This window comes from Petromyzon marinus, chromosome 12 (assembly GCF_048934315.1).
Source record: "Petromyzon marinus isolate PM22_M1 ecotype Great Lakes invasive population chromosome 12, UKy_Petmar_22M1.pri1.0, whole genome shotgun sequence".
NCBI lineage: Eukaryota > Metazoa > Chordata > Hyperoartia > Petromyzontiformes > Petromyzontidae > Petromyzon > Petromyzon marinus.
Genome location: NC_133678.1, coordinates 6,891,778 through 6,917,999, shown reverse-complemented (window position 1 = coordinate 6,917,999; position 26,222 = coordinate 6,891,778). Strand labels below are relative to the sequence as shown.

General features: G+C 46.3%; 1 protein-coding gene across 30 annotated transcripts in view; it reads right to left on the bottom strand.

The window, feature by feature from the left end:
- Positions 1–26,222, bottom strand: part of LOC116941622 (dystonin-like) — a 263,899-nt gene that overhangs the window by 90,779 nt on the left and 146,898 nt on the right. For 24 of the 30 annotated variants that reach the window (XM_076066562.1, XM_076066563.1, XM_076066566.1 and 21 more), the window contains 20 exons: positions 25,252–25,380; positions 24,788–24,865; positions 24,004–24,165; positions 23,637–23,741; positions 23,398–23,493; positions 23,067–23,192; positions 22,105–22,257; positions 21,669–21,823; positions 20,909–21,035; positions 20,371–20,554; positions 19,811–19,968; positions 18,072–18,250; positions 17,274–17,412; positions 16,238–16,431; positions 15,531–15,693; positions 14,732–14,815; positions 14,122–14,220; positions 12,745–12,843; positions 9,992–10,006; positions 3,362–8,026 (listed from right to left, as the gene is read on the bottom strand). In XM_076066562.1, coding sequence (XP_075922677.1) covers positions 3,362–8,026; positions 9,992–10,006; positions 12,745–12,843; positions 14,122–14,220; positions 14,732–14,815; positions 15,531–15,693; positions 16,238–16,431; positions 17,274–17,412; positions 18,072–18,250; positions 19,811–19,968; positions 20,371–20,554; positions 20,909–21,035; positions 21,669–21,823; positions 22,105–22,257; positions 23,067–23,192; positions 23,398–23,493; positions 23,637–23,741; positions 24,004–24,165; positions 24,788–24,865; positions 25,252–25,380 — 7,110 coding nt within the window. Of the gene's footprint in view, positions 1–8; positions 2,142–3,361; positions 8,027–9,991; positions 10,007–12,744; positions 12,844–14,121; positions 14,221–14,731; positions 14,816–15,530; positions 15,694–16,237; positions 16,432–17,273; positions 17,413–18,071; positions 18,251–19,810; positions 19,969–20,370; positions 20,555–20,908; positions 21,036–21,668; positions 21,824–22,104; positions 22,258–23,066; positions 23,193–23,397; positions 23,494–23,636; positions 23,742–24,003; positions 24,166–24,787; positions 24,866–25,251; positions 25,381–26,222 lie in introns of all 30 variants that reach the window. The other 6 variants (XM_076066549.1, XM_076066550.1, XM_076066551.1 and 3 more) reach the window with 6 other exon arrangements.

Genomic DNA, 26,222 nt, shown 5'->3' with positions numbered 1-26,222 from the left:
GATGATACCTCTGCCATTTTTTTTAAGTGCTCAAGCTCATCCACGATTCTCTTCTTCTCCACGTCGGACATCTCCAGCTTCCTGCGCATCAAGTCAAGCTGCGTTTTGAGAGCCTCTTGCTTCATCTTCTCCTCGGCAGCGAGCCTCTTCTGCCGCTCGGCCTCCGCTTCGGCGCTACTTTTCTGCATCTCGAGCAAGTCGCGCGATCGCCGCTGCTCCTCCTGCTTCTGCTCCAGTCCCCTCAGCTTCTCCATTTCCTGCATCAGCTTCTGCTCCATCTCTCGCTCCTGCTTGCTGCTGACGCCCGGCTGCTGCATTCTCTGCTCCGACAGCTGACGCTTGCGCTCCGTATCCACCACCGTCTGCTTCAGCTTCACCACTTCCGACTCGTACTCCCTCTGTTTTCTAATGGCGTCTCGCTCGGACGCCTGCTTCATTTGCATCTCCTTCTCCATTCTGCCCTTCTGGTTCTTCAGCTCCTCGAGGTAGGCCTTCTGTTTCACGATCTCCTGCTCCAGCTTTGACTTCTCGCGGTCCGCCAGATCCACTTTCGCCTTCAAGTCCCTCGCCTCCTTCTCCGCCTCGCACTTGCTCTTCTGTATCTGCTCTGAGTAGCTCTTCATCTGCACCACCTTCTCATCCAGCACAGATCGCTCTTTGGCCAGCTCATCCAGCTTCTGTTTCAGCTGCATCTCCTTCCTTTCCATGGAAATCTTGGTTGCGGACTCCCGCATTAAAATTTCCTGCTTCGACTGCTCTCTCAGCTTCTGCAGCTGATGGTCATACTCCCTCTTCAATTCATTCAAGTTACCATGCAGACTTTCGGCCGATCGCTTGCTGCTTAAGAGCTCCTGCTCAAGATTCGTAATCTTTCTAAGGTACTCATTTTCCGCCCTCAATTTCTCTTGTGTGAGCTCTTCCGCCTTGCGCAGCTTCTGTGTGAGCAGCGTGATCTGCTCCTCTTGTGCCACTATGCGCTTTTCCGCTTTCGCCTTATCCAGCTGCACCATGTGGATTTGATTTCTCAACAGGCCGAGCTCCTGCTCGGACATATTCTTCGACCTGGAAAGTTCGTCAATCCGCTGCTTAAGCACTGCCATGCTTTTCTCATCTTTCTCCTTAGCTCGGACGTAACTCTCAATGTCCAGCAGCAATTGCCTTTCCTTCGTCACCATGTCCATGTGCCTAACCGCCTCCTTTTGGAGAGCCTCCCTTGCTACGGCTAGCTGGCGCTTGGCCTCTATTTCCGCTGTCTCGCGCTGGCGGAACTTTTCTTCCACCAACGCCTTCTGGCGCTGCAGCTCCTGCTCGGACAGCTTGCACTGCATGCTCAGCCTTTCCTCCGTCCACGTCCTCCGGGCTACCTCTTCCTCGGCTCTCTGCTTCTGGCCCATGCTGTCCTGCAGCTCCTTCTCCCTATGCTTCAGCTCCTCTTCCAGCTGATGCCGGATCAAGTGACCATCCTGCATCTCTCTCTGCAACAGACCCAGCTGCTCTTCCGCCACTTGCTTCCTGCGCTCTGTTTGCTTGCAACACGCTCGCATTTTCTCCAGTTCCACCTCCACCCCATCCTTCTGGTTTGTCAGTTTATCCACCTGGACGCGCAAGTACTGCGCCTCTTGCTCGGCCTGGTCTTTCTGCCGCTGGACGTCGCTGGCGAAACGCCTCTGCCTCCTCAGCTCTTCCTCCGCGTTCAACTTCAAGCTCATTATTTCCATTTCGGCGGCCGACTTGATTGCGATGTTGTCAGCCAAAAGAGCTTGCTCGTGCACGCTGCTTGCCTGCTTGCTCCTCGACACATCGCGGCCACTGGACAACCTCCGTCTCGTTTTGGTCGGCGAGCTCGGCTGATCAACGTTGGCAAACAAAACATCGGGCTCCCTTCCGAAGGCGTGCTGTTTCATTTCTACTTGGTACATCTTCGGCTGCTGAAGAGGGCTCCCGTCGAGGACCTGTATCGTCTCCCGTCTTCCTCCACCCCTTTCAGGTGACATCTCTGCCGCCACTTGTTGCTGCTGTTGTTGCTGCTGCTGTTGCTGCAAAAGTAAGAATTCACGCTGCTGCCGATTCCTCTGCTCCTCCTGCAGCCTGTTTTGCTGTACAGTGTGACGTTGCAGGGCTGCTTCTGAAAGTTGTGTTTTCTACAATAGAATTAAAGTGACGATCAGAGTTGAATTTTGGCACGGTGCATCATCTTGAAGGGGTGGCAACAGGGCAAGAGGATTTGCAGAGGCAGTGCAGCTTTCAGCCCAGGGCAGGATGCATCATGAGATGCATCCTTTGCACAAAAAAGCAATTATCAGCAAGCCCATTTTCCTCCACCACCAGTTGAATAATCTAGTAATGAATGCCTGGAATGAACATTCATTGGCACAATGATTCATAGAATCATGTCCTAAAAGCATTATTCATCTCTTGCTACTTTGATGCAAGACTGGAGTTTTGCATCATTTCCAAAATCATGCAAAGTAACTAAAACATTTTCAATACTGTAACTCTTGATCAATAGTTAGGAGTTGTTCCATTTTAAACCCTACAATCGTTCATCATGGGGCCATAACGTGAACTACTTAGGAATGAATGGCTTGTGATGTTTATCCAGGCATATGCTTGTAAGCATTGTGTAGAATACATATTTAAATAAACAGAATATTATAGAAAAGTAATCTGCCTATTCTCATAGAAGACAAAAACTTGATTTAAAAGTAGTCAGGCAAACACGCTCACTTTCACAGCGATAAGAACGGATGTCATGAGGCAAATAACCCCTCAAAAAATAAAGGCAATGATTGGTGGTAAAAAAAAGAATAAGGTATAGGCACACGCAACGATGACATGTTTAAAACAGTACCAGGTGTGAAAGTGTTAACTTTTGCTCTTGAGGTGTGTAATAGTTATATATGTAAAACGGCATGGCTAACGTTTGTCAATATGTAAGCGCATTGTCCCTGCTTCCATTGTGAAAGACAAAACAATAGGTGGAGCTTGGTGTGTTTTAAAATCAAACAGACGAAACACAAAACGCACAAATACAAGATCAGAAGCAATGCATGCATAGAGGGAGGGCTTGGTGGCTTTCAGAATCATGTCAAAAAGACACTAATCAAATGTAATAAAATGGCAAAGCATGAAAAAATGCAAAACGACCCTGACTTTTTCACCAGTGAAATATACCTTCTGTGTGACGAGAATGTTCACGGTACTCTTTGGTTCTATTCGGTAAAGTCACGTGACTTTACCGAATAGAACCAAAGAGTATGGATCCTTGCAGTCACGAAAGCTTGAAATCTAGAATATTCACCGTATTCATACGACTGCAGACCACACGTCTACTGAATGTCAAAGATGACCACACCAATACCTCTGTAAATTTGGTGTCTGCGATGGGCTCCGTCTGACCACCTTGCGTACGCTCTGTTATTCGAAGTGTCGTCCTTTCGGCAACCACCGCCAGTTTTACGATACTTGGGTGCGTCTTTGCATCGACTTCAGATTGAGCCCCGAATGTGGTTGCTGTTGAATCGGAAGGTCCCATTTGCTGAACACTGGCATCAACGACAGGCCCCTGATCATAGCGAGTACCCGCAATTTCTGATTGTGAATCACGAGCACTACCACCCTCGGTGACCGTCATTTCCAACGGTTGTTCACCGACTAACGTAGCAGCACCAACATATGTGGGCAGTATTCCCCTGTAGTCATTATGGGATTCTTGTTGTACTACAGTTTCACGAGATTTGTCTATGGACAATTTTTCAGTTTCATATACAGGTCCAGCTCCTTCCGTCTCTAAACCTGCTTTATCGCCAGCCTTCAGATGATCACTCAAGCTAATAATTTCATCGGGTGGTTTGCTTTCTTCTTTTACAACCACTCCACTTTCTGGACGGGTATCCGTTGCCTCTAGTCTGGCATCACATTGATCTTCTTGTCTTCCACCAGTTATTTCTACATTTGATGGTTTGCCATCTACAACTGCAATGTGCCCAACATCTGCACCCTGTTGGTCAGATGTTAAAGTAGTACCTCCGATTTCCAACGCATGATGGATTTCTCCCTGCTCAAGAGCCACTGTTGAATTCTCACTTCTGCCAAGATGTTCTTCCCCTTTGAGCACTGAAACCTCATCTAAGCCAGATGTTACATCCATAGACATCTCTTCGATAATGAAAAGACCACGTGCTTTGTTCGCCGAAACCTCAATATTAAATGGTCCTTCTTTTCTTAGTGGTTCATCTTGCACGCACTGAGACAAAATATGCTGCTCATCCGTAGGCAATGTTACCGCATTGCTCGCACTAATCTCAGACTCTTTCGAAAAAGACCCATCTACTGATAAAGGTTGACCAACAGTGCCTTCATCACTTAACTCATCTCTTTCAGCAAGCAGTGTTGGCTTTGTTTGGTGCCCATTTTTATTTTCTGAACTAAAATCTACTGGCTCGGTCTGGACTGCAATTTCTAGACATATCTTGCTGCCAGATTCAAAATCATGGCACGCGCTTGCTATCTGTCCCTGATCGACCTCCGCTTGGTGAATTATTTTCTCAGCGTCAACCATTACGCGGGGATGAAGCTGTGTTTTGCCGCCTCCCGAAATGACTTCTTCGCCGCCTCCCTTCACACTCTCCCCCACAGACACGTGCGGAATGCTGTCCCTACGACGCTCATCGGTGCTCGATGTTGTTTTGGCTTCACCGTCTTGCCAATGCACACGTGAGCATTCCTTATCCGAAAGAAAAACGGTGTCGGTGCCAATGTTTTTCATTTGCTTGTGGAGGTCTGTCTGCTGCCCAGCATCCGTGACCAACGTCGGTCCTTTGTCAAACTGCGCTTTGGCATTTGCCGCTGCTTCCTGTGCCTGCGAGCGCTCCAGGGTGAGCTGCTCCACGAGTCGGCGGAGGCGATCCGCCTCCTCCAGCAGCGCTTCCTGACGCCGGTGCTCTTCGTTTAGCGTCTTCTTGAAGAGCTCCGACTCGGACACCAGCAGCTGCTGGTAGCGCTCTTTGTCTTCGGCCAACGCTTTGAGATTTTCTTCCGCATTCTCTTGCTGTCTCTGCACCGCCTCCGTCTCGTGCTGGAGCCGCAGTGCTTCCAGAATGGCCTGGAGCTTCTCCTCCTCCATCCTCCCCGTAAGCTCTCTCTGATTTTGCAATTCTTGCTCAGATTTCCTTTGCAGCCTGGCGGATTCCTCCGCCTCTGCACGGAGATGCTCTGCCTCCATCGTGGCCACCCTCAACTTTTCTTCTTCTTCTAGAAGTAGCACACTTTTCTCTTCTTCGGCTTTTCCATGAAGGTTCTTCATTTGCTCATCGTTGTTGTGCATTTCAAGCACCTTATGCATCCGAGCTTTAAGATCTGCCAGCTCTTCTTCCACAATGCTCTTCTGATGCACGGCCTCTGCTACTTCAGCCTTCTGAGAGATAAGCTCTTCTTCTAGATCCTTCTTTTGACATTTGGTCTTACCCAACAGGGAGCGTAGCTCTTTCAACTCCAGTTCAGTCGAGGCCCTTTGGTTGTCCGTCTCTTGGGCAATGCGTCTTTGTCGTTCAATCTCAACTTCCGCGAGTGCCTTTTGCCGCAGGGCCTCGGCCTCAGCATCCGCACATCTGCTCGCGTTCTCCTCTGCCTCCTTTCGACGCCGTTCTGCCTCCTCCTGAGCCTGAGCAGTATGCACGGCTGAGTCTTCAGCCTGAGCTTTCAGGCGCTGTGCTTCTTCAGCCTGCTGTTGAAAGAGAAGCACTTCCATCTCTGCCCGCTTCCTCGCGAGGTCTGCCTCCATAGCAATCCTCTTGGCTCTGCTGGCCTCCTCTTCAATCCGCAGAATTTTCTCTTTTTCCTCAGAAGCCAATTTTTCACTTTCCGCGCACTTAATTTCCAGCAGCGCCAAACTGGCCTGTGTTTCCGCCTCTATTTGCGTTTGAGCGGCTTCTTTTGCCAACGCGATCTGTCTGACCGCTTCCTGCTCAGACTGCTCTTTCAGAATCAGTGCCTCACGCTCCCTTTGCCTGAGATTTTCAAGCTCGTCAAGCACGCACCGACACTGCTGTGCCGCGTCTCGTTCAGCCTTCATCAAACGCTGGACGTGATCTTCGGCTTCTTGTTTCTTCCGGGCCTCCTGCAGGGCAAACTGTCTCTGCTGTTGCGCCTCCAACTCAGCCTGTTCCTTCAGCCGTGCAGTTTCATCAGCCAATACCTTCAGCTGCAGGAGCTGTCCTTCCAAATTAACCCTTTCCTGAAGAGTATCATCCACCTTATTTTTTAGCAGCTGGATTTCTTCTTGTATTAAGGTTCGCTGGAAACATGTTTCTTGAACGATGACCTGCTGTTTCCTTATCTCGTCCTCAGACTGCAGTCGCATTTGCTCCTTCTCTTCTTCTATTGCCTTCTTTTCTCGGGCCGCCTTTTCTTCAACCAACTGCCTCTGGTATGCCTCCTCTTCGGCCAAAACCTTCAGCCTCTCCGCCTCCTGCTCTTTTTCCTTGAGCGCCAGCTCCGATTCTTCCTTGAGTCTGCATGCCTCCTGAATGGCAGCCAACTTATCTTTGAACATTTGCTTTGCATCTTCCCTCTGCTGAGCCAAGGCTGCCTCTGCTTGGAGGCTCTGTTGCATTGCTTGCTCAGCCAGAGCTCTCAGTTGTGCAGTCTCCTGTTCCATGTCCCTCAGCTTTGCGGACGCTTCTTCCTCAAGGGCCTTCTGTATCCTACTAAATTCCTGTTCTGACCATCTCTTTTGATCGTTCTCGTTACGCAGCTTGAGTTTAATGAGCTCCTGGAGCTGCGCTTTGACTTTAGAGAGCTCTTCCTCGAGGATTCTTTTCTGACGCACTGCTTCAGACGCGTGAGCCCTGGCGCGCGTTACCTCCTCTTCCAGGAGCACAACGTGCTGAGCATTTTCTTCCATGCACGTACGCAAACGCGTAAGTTCCATCTCCGCCAAACGTTTCTCGTTTGCGGTTTCCACGGCCAATTTTCTCATTTTCTCCAGTTCGTCTTCGGCGTGCCGCTTCTGCCGGAGAGCCGCCTCCTCCGACTTGGCGCATTCCTTCGCCTCGTGCTGAGCGAGTGATTTCTGGCGCTCGGCCTCCTCCTGTGCATGAGCTCTCTTTTTAGCCGTTTCCTCTGCCAGGACTTTAAAGTGAAGCGCCTCATCGGTCCTCTGCCTCCACTTTTCCAGCTCCCTCTCGGCTGCATCACGACAAACTTCTGCCTCCTCGGCCAACTTTTTGCACCGTTCCACTTCGGTTATCAGCGACTTCATGATTTTCTGCTGTTCCATTAGCAAGCCACCTTCCTCGAGCTCCTCGTGAAATGATGAACGCTTCAATTTTATTTCAGCTTCTTGTTTGTGCTGGACAGCCACTTTAGCCAATTCCCCTTGTTCTCTAGCCTTGGTCTCAGCCATGTCATGGTGTTTTTGAGCCTCTTCAACTTCCCTGCGCACTTTTTCGAGTTCATGCAGGGCAAACTGTGTTTGTCGAGCCGCTTCTTGCTCTGCTATGGCCTTCGCTCTCAGTTCTTGCTCAGCATTGTGCCTCCTACAGGCTTCCTCCTCAGCCAGGTCCTTCATTTTTTTGGTTTCCTTTTCGGTGCGCAGCTTCTGAAGCGCTGCATCTTCCGCAGCCATCCTAAGGCGCATGACCTCTTTCTCGAAGGCCTCTTTCTGCAGAGACAACTTCTTGAGCTCCTGCCTGAGTCTCTGCACTTCCAGCTCGGTTTGCTTCTGCTGCAAGAGAACGTCCTGAACGATCGTTGTCTGCCGATCGATTTCCTGCTCCGTCTGCCTCTTGAGCTCCATCAGCTGGCGCTCAATGGACAGTTTTTGCAGCGTCACCGTCTCCGTGTAGGAGAGGCGGTTCTGGGTCTCTCGGTGCATCTGCCGGCGCAGTTTGTCAGCCTCGGCCTCAGCCTGTGCTTTTTCCTGAGCATAGTTTTGCGAGATCTGCTTTTGTTTCTCCAGCTCGGCTTCCATCTTCGCTTGCTTTCTGAGCGTTTCTCGCACCGTTTGCTGCCTCATCTGTGCCTGCTTCAAGCCACCCCCGCACACCGCACGCACGCAGAATCGCAACCAAGAGGAAAGAATAAAGAAGACAAGTGAGGGGGAAAAAATGAAAGAGAAAAATGGAAGAAATAAAACAAGACATTGAAAAGGAAAGAAAACTGTAATGAAATGGAGAAAACAAGATATTAAGGGGTTAAAAAAAAAATCGGTGAAAAAAAAATGTTATGGAGTCACACCACGAAGAGCACACGGCACACACAACTTCTAGAATTTAGCTGCCACGGAAGCCATTAATTCTTCACGTCACACATGTAGAGGTTCACTTAAGCGCAATGTGGGCAGTAGTCAGTGTGGCTGATGATTCCCAAGTCACGTGCATGGTATTATGGCAGTCACACAAATGCCCCTTGGATAAAGGCTTCTGCAGCAATGCAGGCTCCTCATCTTCGCTGGGAGCCGACTTGAAGCTGTGATGACCTCCACTGACATGAACGAGTTCTCAGTGAATGCTTACGACTCCCCCTTCCATTCCCTCCGTTAAATATACAAAGATGTATTTACATTCAAGATATGTTTCTGGAATAAAAAAAAATATGTACACTTCAAAGTAGTCAAAAATTCCATTCATAATATTTTTTTTGCGAACGAATATCTGCACTGAAAGCTAATTAAAATGTGTGTAAAATAAATTTTGTGAAATGTTTAAAAGCTTGCGATGATCGTAAAAACATGCTTAAGTCATGCTTAACGATAGCTCCAATGCTTTGTCAGATTGTACAGCATATTTTTTGGCATGGTGTTCGACGATTCGCTCCCCATCCTGGGATCTTTTTCAGGAGCTTAACGGAGCGACTAACTTTCTCCCACGATTACAGTGAGTGGCCCAATTCATTTCCCGAAGAAGCTCCCAGCACATGGAGCGAAACGTCGGATGCCAAGCTAACACTTGATACGATCTGAGAAAACACATCGGAAAGCTATACAGCACAAATAACAAATTCTGTAGAAATCCTCAATGATTTTATGCAATGCTAGTTACAAAGGTATCTTTTTTTTTATTGAACTACTGTAAATTGCATCGCCTTGCTTATTTAGGCAGATATTCTGAAAGCCACCAGCATTTACCTCTTAAAAACAAAACAATGTGTTTTGATTTAAAGCTTTCGTGACTGCAGGGATTCATATTCTTGGTTCTTTCGGTAAAGTCACGTAAAAGGGAAACAATGAAATAATAAAAATATAAGACAATAAAAATATCACGACATTTCGACTGCAACACAAGCAATCATCATCAGGTGTGAAAACCACAGCAAGAAAATTTGAAAAAACGTGTCTGTTTTTTTAACGTTAGCACCACGGAGAGCGATTTGGCAGTTATTCAGGTGGACGAGTCCATCTATGTTCGGAAAAGAGGGGGGGGGAGACGAAAATAATGGATGCGGTCTGAAAGGCACCGTAAGTGTGAACAATCAATTAAGACCCGAAATGGATAATCAAATCCTTCCAATGATTGCTAAGCCAGAATCAATCTTCTCGGTTGAAATTGTCTCTAAAAAGATGGATTCTCGCTTAGCAATCATTGGAAGGATTTGATAAACCATTTCGGGTCTTAATTGATTGTTCACGCTTACGGTGGCTTTCAGACCGCATCCATTATTTTCGTCTCCCCCCTCCTCTTTTCCGAACATAGATGGACTCATCCACCTGAATAACTGTCAAATCGCTCTCTGTGGTGCTAACATTTAAAAAAACGCCACTTTGTGTTGCAGTCGAAACGTCGTGAGAATGTTATTGTTTTATATTTTTATTATTTTATTGTTTCCCTTCTACGTGACTTTACCGAAAGAACCAAGAATATAAAAGAGATGTGTGTTTTTTGCAGAACGAATAGGTCACGGGTGAAAGTTAGTTGTTGTTTTTTTCAAACACCAGCCAGAAAATAGGGTTACTGTGATGAGTCACAAAACACAGACACGTGCAGACACTCACTATTGCGTGAGGTCGCTGCAGAAAAAGACAGGAATTATGTTAAACGCATGTAGTGGCAAACTCTGCACATGATCTCGACAACACAGAGCGAGCACATTGACGATTGCCCTCCCCTGTATGAAAGTAATTCAAGTGAGGAAAAGGACATTGACAAAATTAAGTATATCAAATGTCGTGCAATCGACTTGGTCTTTTGTTCTAGATCACTTTTTTGTGATGCTGACATCATGTAAAAGAATTATGTAAGTTAATATGTTATTCAAAATGACTGTATGTGCAATGAGTTAAAGAAGAAGAAAGGGACATGGCATTACACTGATTTCAAACTACAAAATGGATAATATATCATATTTACACACAAACACACACTTGTAAATGGATAGTGAAAATCCTGGAGAATAACCAAGTGTTAGTGCAATGAAAAGCAATCTACCGATAGTCTGGAAGTGTTCAGTCGAATACAATGCCACAAAATAATTGTACTAGGGGTGACATGCCATAGGTTTACCAGCTCTTGGTGTTTACAAATACTGTAAAGTCCAGCAATTAAACCAAATAAAATTGCAATCCATAACGAGCAATTAACAATGAAACAGTTTAAATAGTGTGATTCACCCCTAATCACTCCATGTTCATGACCACCAATTACACATTGCCTTGGCAACATGGTAATGCAATGTAAAAATACAAATGAATACGTAATAGGAGAGAGAGAAAAACACCAAAGACCGGAAAACCACATCACAAATAAGACATTTGTCCATGTGTTGGCCATCGGCTGTAGATATCTTGTCCCATCTTCCATGGCGTAATCTTACCGCAAAGTTGAAGGAGCTGCAAATCGATAAAAACAGTATACCGTTCCTTCAAGTATAGCCGATGCCTGTGTCGCTTACTACAGGATGCTGCCACTACGAAATATTACGGGGAATATATATTTTGTTTAACTTGGCCTGCACTGGGATACCTTTCATAGCATGCAGGATAGTTTTTAGGTTTGTATGTTGGGCAATTAAGTGTATATTAGGGCTGCCACGGTACAACTGTTTAACGATTTGATATTACATTTAATGATTTTGCAATCTCTATAACAGTTTTCCTTAACCTTCTAACTGTATTTCACATCTGCCTCATCTTATTATTGCGCCTTTATGTACTTCTAGCACAAATAAAGAGTGCTCAAAAGTTATTAAACTGCAGTTCACGCAAAATAAACTGACCAGAAGTCGTTTTTATTCATGATGACTTGACAATGCACGATGCTGATGGCATTGTATAAACACCATGCTGTCAAGTTACACGTTTCATGAAGCAGCAATTGAATGAAAAACTACGTAGTTTTTTCATGTGAACTTCATAAATATTTTCAGGAAGTGACGATAATTATTGTGGACTTGATATCATCCGATATATCGTAGTACTGCTACATACATCGTGGCAACCCTAATGTATGTATATATTTATATTTTCTGCATACATAAGTGAAGGCAAATAATGAAGGATTTTAGTTTTCGGAAACAATTCATCACGCGCACACGCTGTATTGTCCATCACAGGTCGTGTGCTGCAACAACGGTGCACCAGATCAGTTTGGTGGAAGAGTCGAAAGGACTTATCAGGATGTGCCATCGTATTGCTTCAAAATGCAGACAAGCAAGCATTCTACAGCACAGCAAATGTGTGTTTCAAACTCAACGCATGAACTCCCACACACATACGAGTGCACACACGCACAATCAAAGTGCACTGAACAACAGTTCAGATCACTTCATATTTACATTTCGTAAATGTTAGTAGCGTTAGATACAAAAGCTGCTTACACAAACCACCAAAGTAACACCATGTTTTTTCATGAAAAAACATGTTTGTCCTTAATCGCTGCAGAAATCAACAGTTTCTCTCAGCATTTGAGAGAGAATCTGTTTAGTCAAAACAACACTGGTTTACTTTCAACCGAGTAGAAAAATTATTCAATACTTCAGGTCCGTTACTCAACCATTTAATGTCACACAATGCACACACTGTGCTTCACAAGCGGAGCATTGTAGGGGGGTCATGTGCGCCACATGTCAAATGCAGAACGAGATGTCAGAAACTAAATTAAACGATGAATGAAGGAATAACATCGTGACTGGTTAACACTATTTACAATTAATGAGCCTTCGTCCAGATTCACGTAAAACTATTTTACATGGAGCCCATGCCATTTCCACGCACAAACAGCGATTTTTGGAATTTAAAAAAATCAGCAGACGGAACACTGTCCCATGAGCACCGTTTGTGGTTGACTGCCATCAATGTCAATCGAATTAAATGCCTGTATTTAATTAATACAGATGGGCATAAGTTAGCGAGAATGAAAATTCTGATGATGTTGGGTATAAAGCCGAAACTTGCCAATATAATCACACCTACGATTATAAATTACAACACCGAACAAAAAAAAAATATTTTTTGAGCACCAGAAAATTCAGGGGGGAAATAAAATAAAATGTTGAGCTATTTTGTGTTTCAACTGAGCACTGTGGAAGTTTGTACCCAGAGATTTTCAAAGGGGCTGAATCCAAATTTTACCAAATATTTGTCATCATTCAAATTTTAGCAAAAAATGTGACATTAATTGCGAATAATTGAGGGCAAATTCCCACCGGCAACTCCCGTTGAATACAAGGTACACGCCTCTGGCATGACCCTGGCCAGTGTTGTTCGACGTCACTGCACACGGCGTTAGTAAAACTCATTAGCGACAATACCTCGTCCTCGCGGGCGCGCCGCAGCGTGTCGCCGATGAACTTCTCGTTCTGTCGAGCCAGAGTTATCTGGCTACTGTAACGGTTACGCAGGTCCATGAACTGTAAGGGGGGGCAACATTTTGCAAAGTCATTGGCGATTCAAACACGTACGCAGCGGTCAAGCGAGATGTACACCTTCAGCTCCACGACTGAGCAGCGTTCGTTAGGAACCGCCGAGGAGCTGGATTAACTTGCACAACACGAGAGTGTGATTAATGGTCAACGCTGCTGTAAAGAAGTGTTGTTCATAAAGCGGTGGTGATTCAGGTTAATACAACTCAGACCCACTTTCTCATGTATGCATATACCACTAGTCACCCAGATTCTCGTGGTAAAAAAACCCTCACGCACACACACACACACGCACGTCTTGGGCTAAAATTATTCAATACTGAAGCCAATAGGTGCATCAGTATTTACGTCGATTGCATGTCTGCCATAATGCACTGACATATCGTCAAGGACGTGCATCTGTATTAAAATAAAGAGCCTCATTGCCTAAAAGGTAAAAGCCAATCTTTAAGAACTAATATGGTATCAAGTCAATAATTTTCTGTTGAGCATTAAGGAAAAATTAGTCGCAGGCGCATTTGGTGTTGAATATCTGTGATCCAGCACTATTGGATGCGAGGGGCAATGGATCAAGTAGATTTGGACAACTCCCAAAACCCACTGGGTGAGGAAGTGGCCCGGAGATGGCAGTGCAGACAAAGGGGTTTTTTGAGTGCTATCCTCATAAACAAATGTGGGTTTTCTCCAGGTGACCCCAGTGTTGTCCCACATTCAACATATTCCTTGCAATAGAATTGGCCAAACATCCCATTGCAGGACCTCCGTGAAAAACAAAAAACGAAAGTCTTTACCCTGATGGAAGCTTTCCTGAATAAATAACTTTATCATTGATATAACCTACTTAAGTGCATAAGAAGCTTGCAAAAAATGTTTCCCCATTATGTATGAAACACACAAAAATAAAAGTTTTTCGTGTGCGTTGTTCACTGCACATAGTTTGGCATCATGTTTTGCTCCACTTGCTAAGAGCTTCTTTGGGAACTGACTGTAGCAGTTCACCACAGTTTATTTGATAATATATATTAAGTTGACCAGCCAATGTTATGTATAATCTCGAGTTCCTGAATGAACTCCTAGCACGTGGAGCAAAATGTCGGACATTGTGCCAAACAACACGCGGTGATACATCCCAAAAAACACAACGGAGATCAGTAAAGCACACAACTGCATAAAACTACGCAGTCGTGTCATTGATACTGTAGTCCCCCTGCTCAACGCAAGGTCCACTTCTGTGGCAAAGAGCCCGTGGCTCCAAATCCCTGCTACCTGCTGCCCAGTGACATCAGCAGACGACTGCAGCATTCGCTTGCGAACAGGTGCCTTCTCCGCCATGGCCCTGTAGGTCATCAGCTGAATCTCGTAGTCCTGGTTGGAGAGAAAAAGGGCAGCATTGGAATACGGAATGCAAACTGGGTGGCTCAGTACCCCATTATCACGAAGATGAAACAGCCAACGTGATAATGCGGTACTAAAATAACTGCCGACGCGATGCCGGATTTGAATATTGATTTTAAAATAATCCCAAATTATAGCAGGCATTCTAATGTTATAAGTAGATAGTCTGAGGCTGATCGTGTATGTATGAATGCACACACATACACACAAAACACTGTGCTAATTTATTTGTACAGCCACACAGGCTGTATATCACGACTGCATGTCGGATGACTTACATTTGGTGAGCCACTCTATAAAAAGGATGATAGAATGCTACCTAGTATTGGTAACAGAGACCTAATCGAGAAATTCCAGAATTAGTTCTGCGGAATCGTGTCACGAGGCCGCTCCCTGATTTGTATTTACCTCACCGCCTCACTCCAGGAGCACAAATTGGACGAGCATGGTGATTTTAAAGCGGCAAGAGGTTAGAGCTCACCTTGACTCCAGTGCAGAACTGGCTGGAGTATTCCTGGCACTCGTTCAGCTTGGGAAGGTTCTTTTCCAACTCCACGACCAAATTCTGCAACGCAAAATGCAGCCTCACAATATTCGCGCGAATGCTTACCAACAATTCCATCTAGAGCACGTGGCCCAGCAAAAACGTTCCACGGCCCAGCGGCAAGCCCTCATTGCCGCTTGATACAGAGGTTCACGGTTCGAGACCAGTGGCCACCCTGGTTTATACAGCAGGGTCCATTTACCATAAATAAATAAAAACGCCATGTTTGATTCCGAGTGGAACGTTGGAGCTGCTGTGACGTTACACGAAAAATAGCAGTCCATGTGTACAGGTGCCATGGTCCAAATCAGCAAAATTTGATATGTGATTGATAAGTTACTCAATGGGGAAAAACCACAGAGAAACTCTCTATTGGCATATGAATGCCCGTTTTACGGGCCGGTACCGTAAATATCTAGTGCCGCACAAGGGCAACTGCCACTGAGGGTGCCCCTTGGCTAGAATGTAGAAGGGCATTGGAATAGTTCACATGAGGTGTGATGTAAGGCACTTTCAGTTCCTGAGGCATGTGAGCAAGCGTTCATTATCCTTAGTATGAACAAAAGACACGAATGTTAACGTTGAAGTAAGGAAGGCGAATAAAGGCAAAAAAATATAACAGCCTGTTTGCTCGTTATTTTATCCTAAGAAGAGCCGGGCTACTTCCACTGGTTTCCAGAGGGCCTGGCACACATATAGAGGCCAGACCGAGTGGCTGCTCGTACACACAACACACCTGCTGCTGGTGGAGCTGTTCAGCCAGGCTGCGGCTGTCGGTGGCCTTGGCGGACTGGAGACTTTCCTGGAGCCTCGTGGCATCTTGCACAAAGTTGTCCAGCCACACGTACGTTTCCGTGTAGTAGCCGAGCTGCTTCTGCAGGCCCTCCAGCTCCCGCGCTCTGCAATGTCCACGCGACAGGTTCGCACAAAGGACCGCATGTTGTTGTTCGGCACGATGCCCGACGTTTCGCCCCCGCGTGCTGGTAGGTGAAATTGTTACATGCGTGCAACACTTCAGCGGGCTTTAAGCCGCGTGAATGTATGTATGGGCACTGACACGGCGGCCAAGCGGTAACGCCTTTGCCGCTTGTTGCAGAGGTTCGTGCGGTTCGGCAAACGCCCGGGTGTATTTACCAAAAAAAAGACAACCCCCCCCTCTGTTCCACTGCAGACGACCAAGATCCCTTTGTGAACGAGTAGGCCAAGCTGCTGGCGGCGTCACAAGGCAAACGACTCGCAAATTACTTTATTGAGTAAAGGCAAACAATTACAACATCTCCCTGCCCCCCCCCTCCCCCAAACAGACAGTGAAACATAACACCCGTCGCTATTGCCTTGCGCTGTCTGTTGGGATGGGCCGCAAACACCAAACGTGCAGAGTTATTCTTATTACTGTCATCACGACGACGAAAAGGGGGGCGGGCGGGCGGGCGGGCGGTGCACCTGGTGTCGATCTGGCTGTGGATGCTGCGCCAGCGCTCGCACAGCTGCTCCGCCCTCTCCTTGAAGCGATCGACGTCCGGGCCACGCTCGCTGTGGGCGCGGAACATGCGCTCGTTGACGGCACGTGCCCTCTGCACCTCGTCCTCCAGCGAGTGGAACAGGTCCTGCCGCTGGTCCACCTCGGTGCGCCATTGCTGGTGGTGGTGGAGGTAGGAGGGGGACACAGACACGGTGCCGCATTGACAATGCTTGCGCTCGTGGCGATGATGAGCATTGTGGGGGAGGGGGAGGTAACGCGGAGGTGGGGGGGGGGGGTGCTGCTGCCATCGACAAAAGAAGAAGTTAATCAGTGGCACCCTGCGGGCTGCGAGGGTGAGGTAGTCTGCCCATGAGTTGTACTAACAACGCGTGCAGTTGTGTTGAACAACACTGGCAGGGTCATGCCAGAGGCATGTACATATTCAATGGTAGTTGGAAGTGGGAATTGCCCACAAGTGGTTGGCGTCATTGCAATACGGTGCGGCAGCTGAAACAATGGGGAAAGTTGACAAAAAATCCTCCGCCTCTGTCCACCAAGCTGCATAAAGTTAGTGTACTGACAGGTCATGTGCAGTTTTAGTAAAGTGTGTGCGCTCTCCCACCTCGTCCAAGACGTGTGGCCAGGGTGGAAGAGTAGGCCAAATACCTCCAGAGCTCCCTCTTGCGGAGGCCCTTCCTCCAACAGTGATGTGAGCAGGTAATTGCATGGCTACACCTGTGTCTGTGATAACCTTGACTCTGGGTCATTTTTCAAGAGAATTCAGCTTTGGGATATGTGACCAATTCTTTCCGTTATTTTATTGCATGTGAAAATAATCTAGAGCGCTTGGGAAAAAAAAAAAACATGCGAACAAGGCAACAAAACTAGGAAGCTAACAACCTATGTCCTTACCAGCAGGGGATTGTGGTATCTGGAACATATTAGGGTTCAATCTGCGCGGGTGATGCAATGCAAATGCCAAAATTGGTAACAAAAAAAAACGGATCGATGTGTCACCTTGAGAATGGTTTTATAGCGCTGTATTTCCTGTGGGTCAGTTGGAACTCTTTCTTCCTCGCAGAGCCTGGTCTCAAACGTCTTCACGAGAACTTCTGCATCTTGCACAGACTTTATCACCAAATCCACGGTCTTCAGCCTGCGGGGAAAACAATAATAAAAACAATTATATATAAAAAACATTATTATAAAAACAATTATTATAAAAACAATTTAAGTTCATGTTCTCCTTAAATAGTTTTTGTAGGGTCTTTATTAACCAATTATGCAGCATTTTTCCCAATAAGTAAATTATCATAAAATGAACGTAAAAATGACATTAAGTAAACACTTTCATTTTATATAGTGCCATTCATGCTAACAGCGTCCCATAACCCTGTACATCAATTATATATGAGGACCAAATCCCATACACAGCCACTACCAAGTGAATTAAAACCCTGCTTACCAAGCAAAATCCAAAAACATCGGTCCATTAAGGTCACGTAATAATAATAATGACATTTATAACGCGCCAGATTTTGGAGACAAGTCAACAACTCAGAGGCGCGGAGCCAAGCTCAGGGCAGCTCGAAAGCCCTGACCAAACAGATGGAGGTCTTTAGATGTTTTTTGAAAGTCAGACTGCATTTGATGTTGCGGACACGTAAAGGGATAACGTTCCACACCGAGGGAGGTGACAGCCGAGAACCGACGTGAGGCTGTAACAGTTTGAGACATTGTCGTCCCGAAGCAGATTTTGAGTGACACGAGACAAAGGCTACGACTGCTTGTGGATAGGTGTGGCGCCATCCTCACTTTTCCAGGTAGATGGAGGAGAGGCAGTAGACTTGGTCCATCCTCTGCAGGGTGACCGCGTGCTCGGAGCGCAGCTGGGTCTGGCTAGGCACGGCCACGCTCTGGCCGAGCACCGATTCACAGCTCGCGCTCGTGCGCTGCAGCCCGGCCTTCACCTCCTCCACGTCTCCGTGCACGCGCTGCCCAAAAAGGGGAGGGGAGGAGCATGGAATGGAAGGGACGAAAGCGATCAACGTCAGCGCCAGCAAGATGACCTGGCGCGGCAACAGCATGTTAAGAGTGCCCCGTACTGGATTGCTGAATGAATCAAGGGTATCAATGCCAACCCTGCTGATGCCACCACACCTTGTCATTGCTCCCCTTCCCTTTGCTGGCTCCTCGTTTTTTTGACAGTTGACAAGTGTCCCATCGTATGGCTTTAGGAGTCCCCATTGGTTGCTGACCTCTGGGTGCCACTCCAATGCCAGTCTCTGTAACCTGCCCTTCTTCATCCTACACATGTGCCCTACCCATCACACCCTTCCAGATTGCATTTAGAATGATTGCCTGGCATCTTTCATTGCGAACTAACAACTTGTTCTCCATACACGTCGATGAAATTCCCAGCACAGAGTTACACGTAAATGTATTTAAATTCCAGAAGCGTATTTTCCACATACTAATACATTTATTATGAATATCATAATTACCATAGAAGAAAAACATGATTGGAATTGTGAATAAGCAGGCAAAGAAACATTATTTATTCAAGGAATGTTCAAGAACACGATATTTACATCGATGAGATGATGTGTTGATTGAATTTGTTATACAAAACCTAAATCATGCGTAATATTGAAAACTTCCATGATACTAAACATACTGATTTGGAACTGCCTACCGATAAATATAACGATTAATGATGAAGGTATGTGAAGTATTATAAGAATATAATCAATAATGAACGCAAATTATAAAAGTCGCGCTGTTCAACAGCAACCTATTTTTACACATTCTTGCTTGAGCTGAAAAAAAGCATCAACAGCAATGAATAATTGATGAAAAACATTCTGACATGCCAAACAGAAAATACTCAGAGCTTCTCAAGAAGCATTTTAACACTGCAAATTCATTGTTGCTTTCCCAAAACATGTATGCACAGGCCCCAGATAGCTGGGGTAGCCACGGGCAAGCGGTCGCAATGCTGTAGAACATTTCTGTCGTTCCCACACGCCCCCCACCGCGGCCACGTCCCTCACACAACGGTTTCAATTCACCACTTGGCAATCGTATACCGCGTCATTCTTGAAGCGAGAATAATTACATTTTCACAAAATATAACCTACTTTATTGAGCAATGCAGTTCTCACTATAATAGTTTTTTTGAATATATAAAAATAACAATGTACATTATTATTTTTAAAAAAATCACTGAACTCTTCGGAGACGAAAGAAAAATAAGGAGATGTTATGCTCGCTAAACTTGTCAACAACTGGTCAAGTTATATTATTTCCACTCCAGAAAGTATGCATGCATGTACGTTTAACTTCTTTCGCACCGCACATGGCCAACCGTGCTGAATTGTTACATCACAGGAGTAGGTGGATTGTTACATCGCAGAAGCATGAGAGATGGCCTCGGTTGGGCTACGCCGTCATCCGGCAGGGAACTGATTGTGGCTGTAGACGACACTCCCAAAAAGGAAGGCACTGACACCTAGGCAGCACTGCTTGTGAGCGAGCGCCATGCAGCCACGCACCTCCTGCTCGGAGATGCGGTTGGCATTGTCCTGCAGGGCATCCTGGTCCAAGGGGGTGCGGATCATGCGGACCATGCGCTCCTCGCAGCTATCCAAGCGCTGCTGCACGCCCTGCAGTTCGGCAATCAGACTGCGACATGCAGTCTCATCCTGGTCCTCTGCACGCCATCCAGACACGCGATTGAGAGAGACGGACTCGCATTGTGAATAAAATGAAAGTGATATCTATCGGCGCCGAGAATATCATTAATCAGACACGGCTGTCAAATTTCTTGGCACCTACATCAACCGAATGCGTTGTATCAGAAGAAACAAAAGACTGAATGTTGGAGACATACAGACACCAAACTGGCACGATTGCCGCTGATGTTTCCCACAGATGTGAACATGAATGACATCGCATAAATTGTGTGTTTATAGACGACGGAATAAAAGCACCTTGTCAAATTTTCTGACAATATCAGCAACATCAGATAAAACTGTGAGACGTACTTTCAAGCTGATAAATGTGATCTGCTAAATTAGCACCGTCAACAAAGCAGGAACTGTCCTCGCATTACCTTTTTCGACCGTCAGAAGCAGTTCCTCGTAGTGCTGTCGGCAGAAGTTGAAGTCGCGCTCCAGCTGAGAGAGTTCCGACGGGGTGAAGACCTCTGACTCCCGGCTGTTCTTCAAGAACTCCTCGTAATGCACCGTCAGATCATGCATGACGTTGGCGTGCTCCTCCGGAGAAATGTTGCGAAACTGTCATGGACGTCGGAACAACGCGCAAAGCCACAGCAACTCACAAGGAGCAAACTACGTCACAGAATTCTACTAAGTATAATGAAAGTCCAATGGCAGGGGTGCATCCAACTATCACACGTATCCATACCGAAACTACCTAACGATTACATTTCAAAGTCCGATGGTAAAAATCGTGTTTAAAGTTTGTGCTGTAAACTAACATGCCGAAGAAAAGTGTCAATTGTATTAATGTTTGCCCGAGAAAATTTTTACAATGGCACTTTTTTCTATTGATCTTTCTTAGCGAGAGCAAAAGCAATGGACTTTGCATTTCATGAAAATTGCTTTAAAGGTCGCAGCGTGTTGCCATACCATGTTGGTGTTCCAAGAGCGGATGATGTCGATGTCACTCACAAAGTAGTGCCAGGACAACACGCTCTGCATATTGGTGTACAGCTGGTGCCAGAGCGTCCCTATGTCATGGTACAGCTGCTCAAGTCTGCCAAGAAACCGCACCATCGCTTATTGGTTACAGAAGTATCCATGGAAACAGCAATGCACAACAAACACACCATTTTTATTTCCACTGATCCTGAGAAAAACTAAAAACATATAAAAAACCGTAAAAAGGAAATTACTTCCATAATGGGATATTAATAAGGTATCCAATTTATTTGTTCATTTGTTGAATTCCGAGCATAAACCCATTTATTATAATTCCATATCTGTGTAATATATGAAAAGGGAGTATGAGCGAGAACTTTAGGTTACGATTTGGTTATTTCTCACTTTAAAAATGAAATGGGTATCATATGTCTATACATGCCCATTATAAATAACACGAAGTAAAATCAACAATTTCCAGAAGTTTTATGGAGGCTTTTCCACATCATCTCAATCGGGGGGCTATCTGACCATACTTCACCACAGTGGTCAGTGTGGATTTGGTCGAAAGGGGGAGCCACCCAGGTGGAACTAACCGCCGATGTTAACCGCGGCCAGGAATCGAACACAGGTCGCCAAGTTCAGAGCGCACTGTGCGGCTGCCGCCAACACCCATTGCACTAAACGTTGCCCTCTAATCACCGTGCCTAACTGCCAATGGTAGAACCCACAGCACACTGGGCCACACCTGCTGGCCAAGTCGATCGCCTCCCTGTTTGGCGTTGGCACGGAGAAGCACACGGAGGGCACCATGGCCTCGCTGCCGCTCGAGCTGATCACCTTCCACCTGGAGCGCTGCGAGTTGTCCTCCAGAACGCACTCGGCATTCTTGTGCAGTGTGATCTTCAACACAAAGACAGATATCCCCCACGTAGCCTATTAACAGACCTGTTAGGGCAAGCGGCGTTAGCGAGTGGCACCCATGAAGGCCTGCACGGCACACCTTCACGTAGTATTAAAAAAACACGTGTGCACTGCTGTTCGTCGTCGCCATATATTGAAACATAAGACAGTTATCAGTCCCTTAAGCAACCTTGTCGCCTGCACGTAACAGATGCACGCCGACACAAAGTTCGCAACTTATTCTGTGGAAGTACACGTTGCCACGCTGAGGACATCCGTACCTCCAGCTGCTTGTAATCACAGATGGCCCTGATAGGAATGGTGCCGTGCAGGAAACTGTCCGGGTTTCTAGGCTTGAGCTGCACGACAGTCTTGGCTCTGCTCGCAAGGTTGTTCACGCGGCTCTTATAGCTTGAGAGCTGTTCCTTTTCCTCCTAGGAAACACGATCACACATTCGAGCCCGATTGAACGCGCTGCGTCGGTAAACAGCAAGCGGTCACGGACTACAATGATTCAATAAACCGAGAGATGAAAAGGTAACGGGGGATAACGGCCCTTGTAATGTCTTGGCTCGTTCCCACTGCTGCCAAAATGGGCCTCCACTAGAGGGAGCTCTGGAGAGCTCTCTGAGAAGGGAATCGGCCGACTATTCCACACCGGCCAGGCGTCTTGGAAGAGGTGGCAGATACCCACTGTTTTCCCCACCCACACGCGACCCTTCCAATAGATTGACCTCTCGGTGTAACTGATTCGTACTGCTGCTGTGGGGACATGGGTGGAGGAGGGATTTAAGAAACTTCCACTATCGTGACAGGGAGTTCGAACTGGCGACCGGTGGATCACAAGTAGAGTGCTAAGCATTGTACCATGGCAGCGTCCCGTCATCAAACTACGTTTTCATTAGCTCTAGTCATAGGATATTTCCTCACAATATTTATGCCAATTCTAACCCGTGTTAAAAGGCACAGGTGACTTGCGATTATCATTGTGGTTAGGAACATGGAAAAGGGGCAACCACAAGGTCCAATACTGGGGTAAGAATTGCACACGTAATCAACTTAATTAGGATCTCAGATGAAAAAGGAATTAAAGTACAACTATTACTACTATTTTATGTGATCAGGTAAGGCCCATTGAGTGATACAGGTCTTTTTCAGAAGTGACCTGACCACAAATGATAGCTCAACGAAGTGGCTTATCATGTGGACATCTATAGCAGCAAAACACTCAAAAAGTACTCACGATCGCATCCTGCAGGAGATTCTCTAGGCGGGTCAAACTTGTCGACTTGTCGCATTTATACTTCCTCCAGATGGTGTCCTGAAGGTTGTTCAGCTGCTGTTCCACCTCCTTGGCATCTTGAAAGAACTGGCAACGTGTAAAGGAAGTTCATGATCATGGCACCGTCTTGATAAGAATAATAGACGAAGAATTTCGTAGTTTAGATGTGCTGCATAGGAAGTAGCTATGTGCACGCAAATACATTTCCTAGTTTTGAAAGTAGACGATCGTAGACGTAGCAGTTATAGAGGGATAACAGCGACTTACATGTCACTCAGTGCCGTAAGCGTACCTGGAAATAGGCGGTGTTCTCGGCCAGGTGTGTCTCTACGCAAGAGCAGAGCTGAAGGACCCAGTTCCACTGTGTTTGCATGGCTGCAATGTAGGCCTGAAACACACAATTACAGTCAAACAACCCATATCCAAAGCAGAGTTCAGTGGTGGCACACGTCAGGGTTGGGTTAGCCTCAAATAATCGTCATTACAGCCATACCAATGATCACATGTGCATCTTGAAATAAAACTGCATACCTGAATCGACTGCTTGCCAGGGTGGGCATCAGCCAGGAGTTGCTCGCCACTCTCCTGAATACTCTTTATGTTCGATTCCCTTTCCTCGAGCTCTCGCATAAATTCCTGCACAAAGGAAGTAAAGATGAAGACGATCATATGATGTTTTCATTGCGCGTCCGATTATATTACCAAGGTCGGCTACACGTAGGGTGCGAAAGAAGTTCAACATGCATAAATACAATTACATGGCTTGCTTTGCTTTTCACATTTTCACATCGGCCCTTGAGAACCACATATTTCCGGACACAGATATACCAGTGAAACAAACCGTCTCTTACGGTCTCCAGCGATGTGCGAGTGACTCATGGGCAGTGGATAAACGTACACCGTAGGCCTCCTTCTTCACGGCAGTGCTGCTGTTCTTCTCGCTCCAGTCATAGGACACCTCGTCTTCCTCCTTCTGGTTCAGCCAGATGAGCTCCTTGGTGGCCCGTGTGATGAAGCTGTGCAAGCTGTCCAGGTGCCTCCCTCTGCTCCGTGACGCGTTCTGAATTCAAGGCACACAATGGAAACCGCTCAGAATTCCCATCGCCCACAGGGTGTGGGTCAATAAGTATGTGCCCTTTGGGTTAGTTAGAGCAAAAATTACATTGTTTCACGAGGAATATTGCAATTTTATTTTAAACTAAGGTAATCTTGGTGTTTACAGAGAGATCACTATAGCTAATAGGTCAAAGTGTAGCCGTATGGTTTCTTGGCCACGCTCTAGGAAGCTCTACAGAGACTATCTCGACGGTATTTGACCTATCTCTTCCATGCTGGCCAGACGTCTTTGGAGTACCTAAACTTTATCCCACCGCATGGGACCTGCTGATCTACTTCATGCGCTGTAACCCGTTTATACTCATGGGCGGACAGAGGCTGAAAACTTGACCCATTATGTTAACCGCTGCGCCAGGAGATAAAAAAAAAGTCCGGTGCGCTATCCACGGCAGAATCCCGACCTAAATAGGAGGTTACTTCAACCGATACCCACGAACTACATTGCAAAGCTTCAAATTTCCAAGAAAGTATTAAAGAGTTAAATTACGTGACAGACACTGATGCCTAATTATGGGTACTCATTAGGCATTGCTGCACTGTGTGAAAGCATAAGGCAAGTTACAAACCATGAGTTTCGTGTACTTTATCTCCAGGCTGTTCACAAGCCCAATGTACTCGGCCTTCACAGTCGATGACAACTTGCTCTGTAAAACAACAATGGACATGGCACACACACGTAGCACTCCACTCACATTTGTGCAACTTAACAAACCATTTTAACGTGTAGGCTTTTGAGTACAGTACTCAAACTGTAAATGCTGTGGATTTACGCAGTAGACAACTAGTAAATCTTGTGGGTTTACTTTCCGACACACCGGTGTGCCGAGTAGTAACTAATTGGGCACGTTTTCTTCACGTGACTAACCTTACTAATTGGCCGTGTCGGGGGTGGTGGTGGGTTTAACGACACATTTACATTTTCGTGATCAAACCCATGAAAACGTGATTATGAATAAACCAAGCCTTTTAATGGGAATCAAAGGCTGTGGTAATGAATCAAGTGAAGGCAAGCGCGTGCAATAAACCGTACCTTGTTGGCTTTGGCATCTTCCACACTTGACCTGAAGTCCTCGATGGATTTGTGTAGAGTTTTGTGGCTTTCCATATTAGCCTCGACGGAAGGAAGATCGGAGCCCCAGTCACCCGTGTCAATTTGTAACTGTAAGAACCCAGAAGCACCAGGTAGGTTACACAAATATCATGGGCGAGCCAGTTGTAATGTTAATGCATTTACATTTGTATTTTTTATATATATGTGAAGCTAGTGGAATGGCAGAATTTCCAAAGCTTGTGACCAGCAACCATTTACCACCACACACAGAATACACTTATTTACGGTTTATAAAATTTTAGTCAATATCATTTGTATTCGCACAGGAGCAACTGGACTTGTATTAACAGAGGCTAGAATAAGTAATGTAATTACAAACAATATCTAGAAAATGGCCTTCAATACTTTCACAGATCACTCATGAGATATATTTAAGATTGTAAGCCTTTGTTGAATGATGGGCATGGCAGACTTTGTATGTTTTGTTTCCAGCCGACACAGCAATTGAGTACAAGTTGCGACACCAGCATGATTATTATTACTACTACTACTACGACTGCATAGGTTTTCACGGATCGTGTTGCTGTACGGCTTTCCGGAGTATGCGCGGATCATGTGTGCGTGTTGTACAGCACGATGCCCTTGGGCAGCTGCTGGCATAATGCGAAGCCAAATGTCAGACGTGTCAGAAAATCATGCCGAGCAAAATACAAAGAGCCCCCGTATAGCCCAAACAGATTGTTGGAGCAAGTGCTGTTAAGCGAGCACCTACGAAGGCCGGCACGCCACACGAGGAGGGTGGGGTGGCCAGCACCACGCCCGGCCGCCTTCCTCTCCCTAGTGGCGATATTTACACACCGCACCAGGTAGTCATTTGAGGCCGACTCGACGTAGGGGGAGGCCCAGGACTGGTTCAGATAAACGTCACCGGCGTTGGTCGTGAGCAGGAA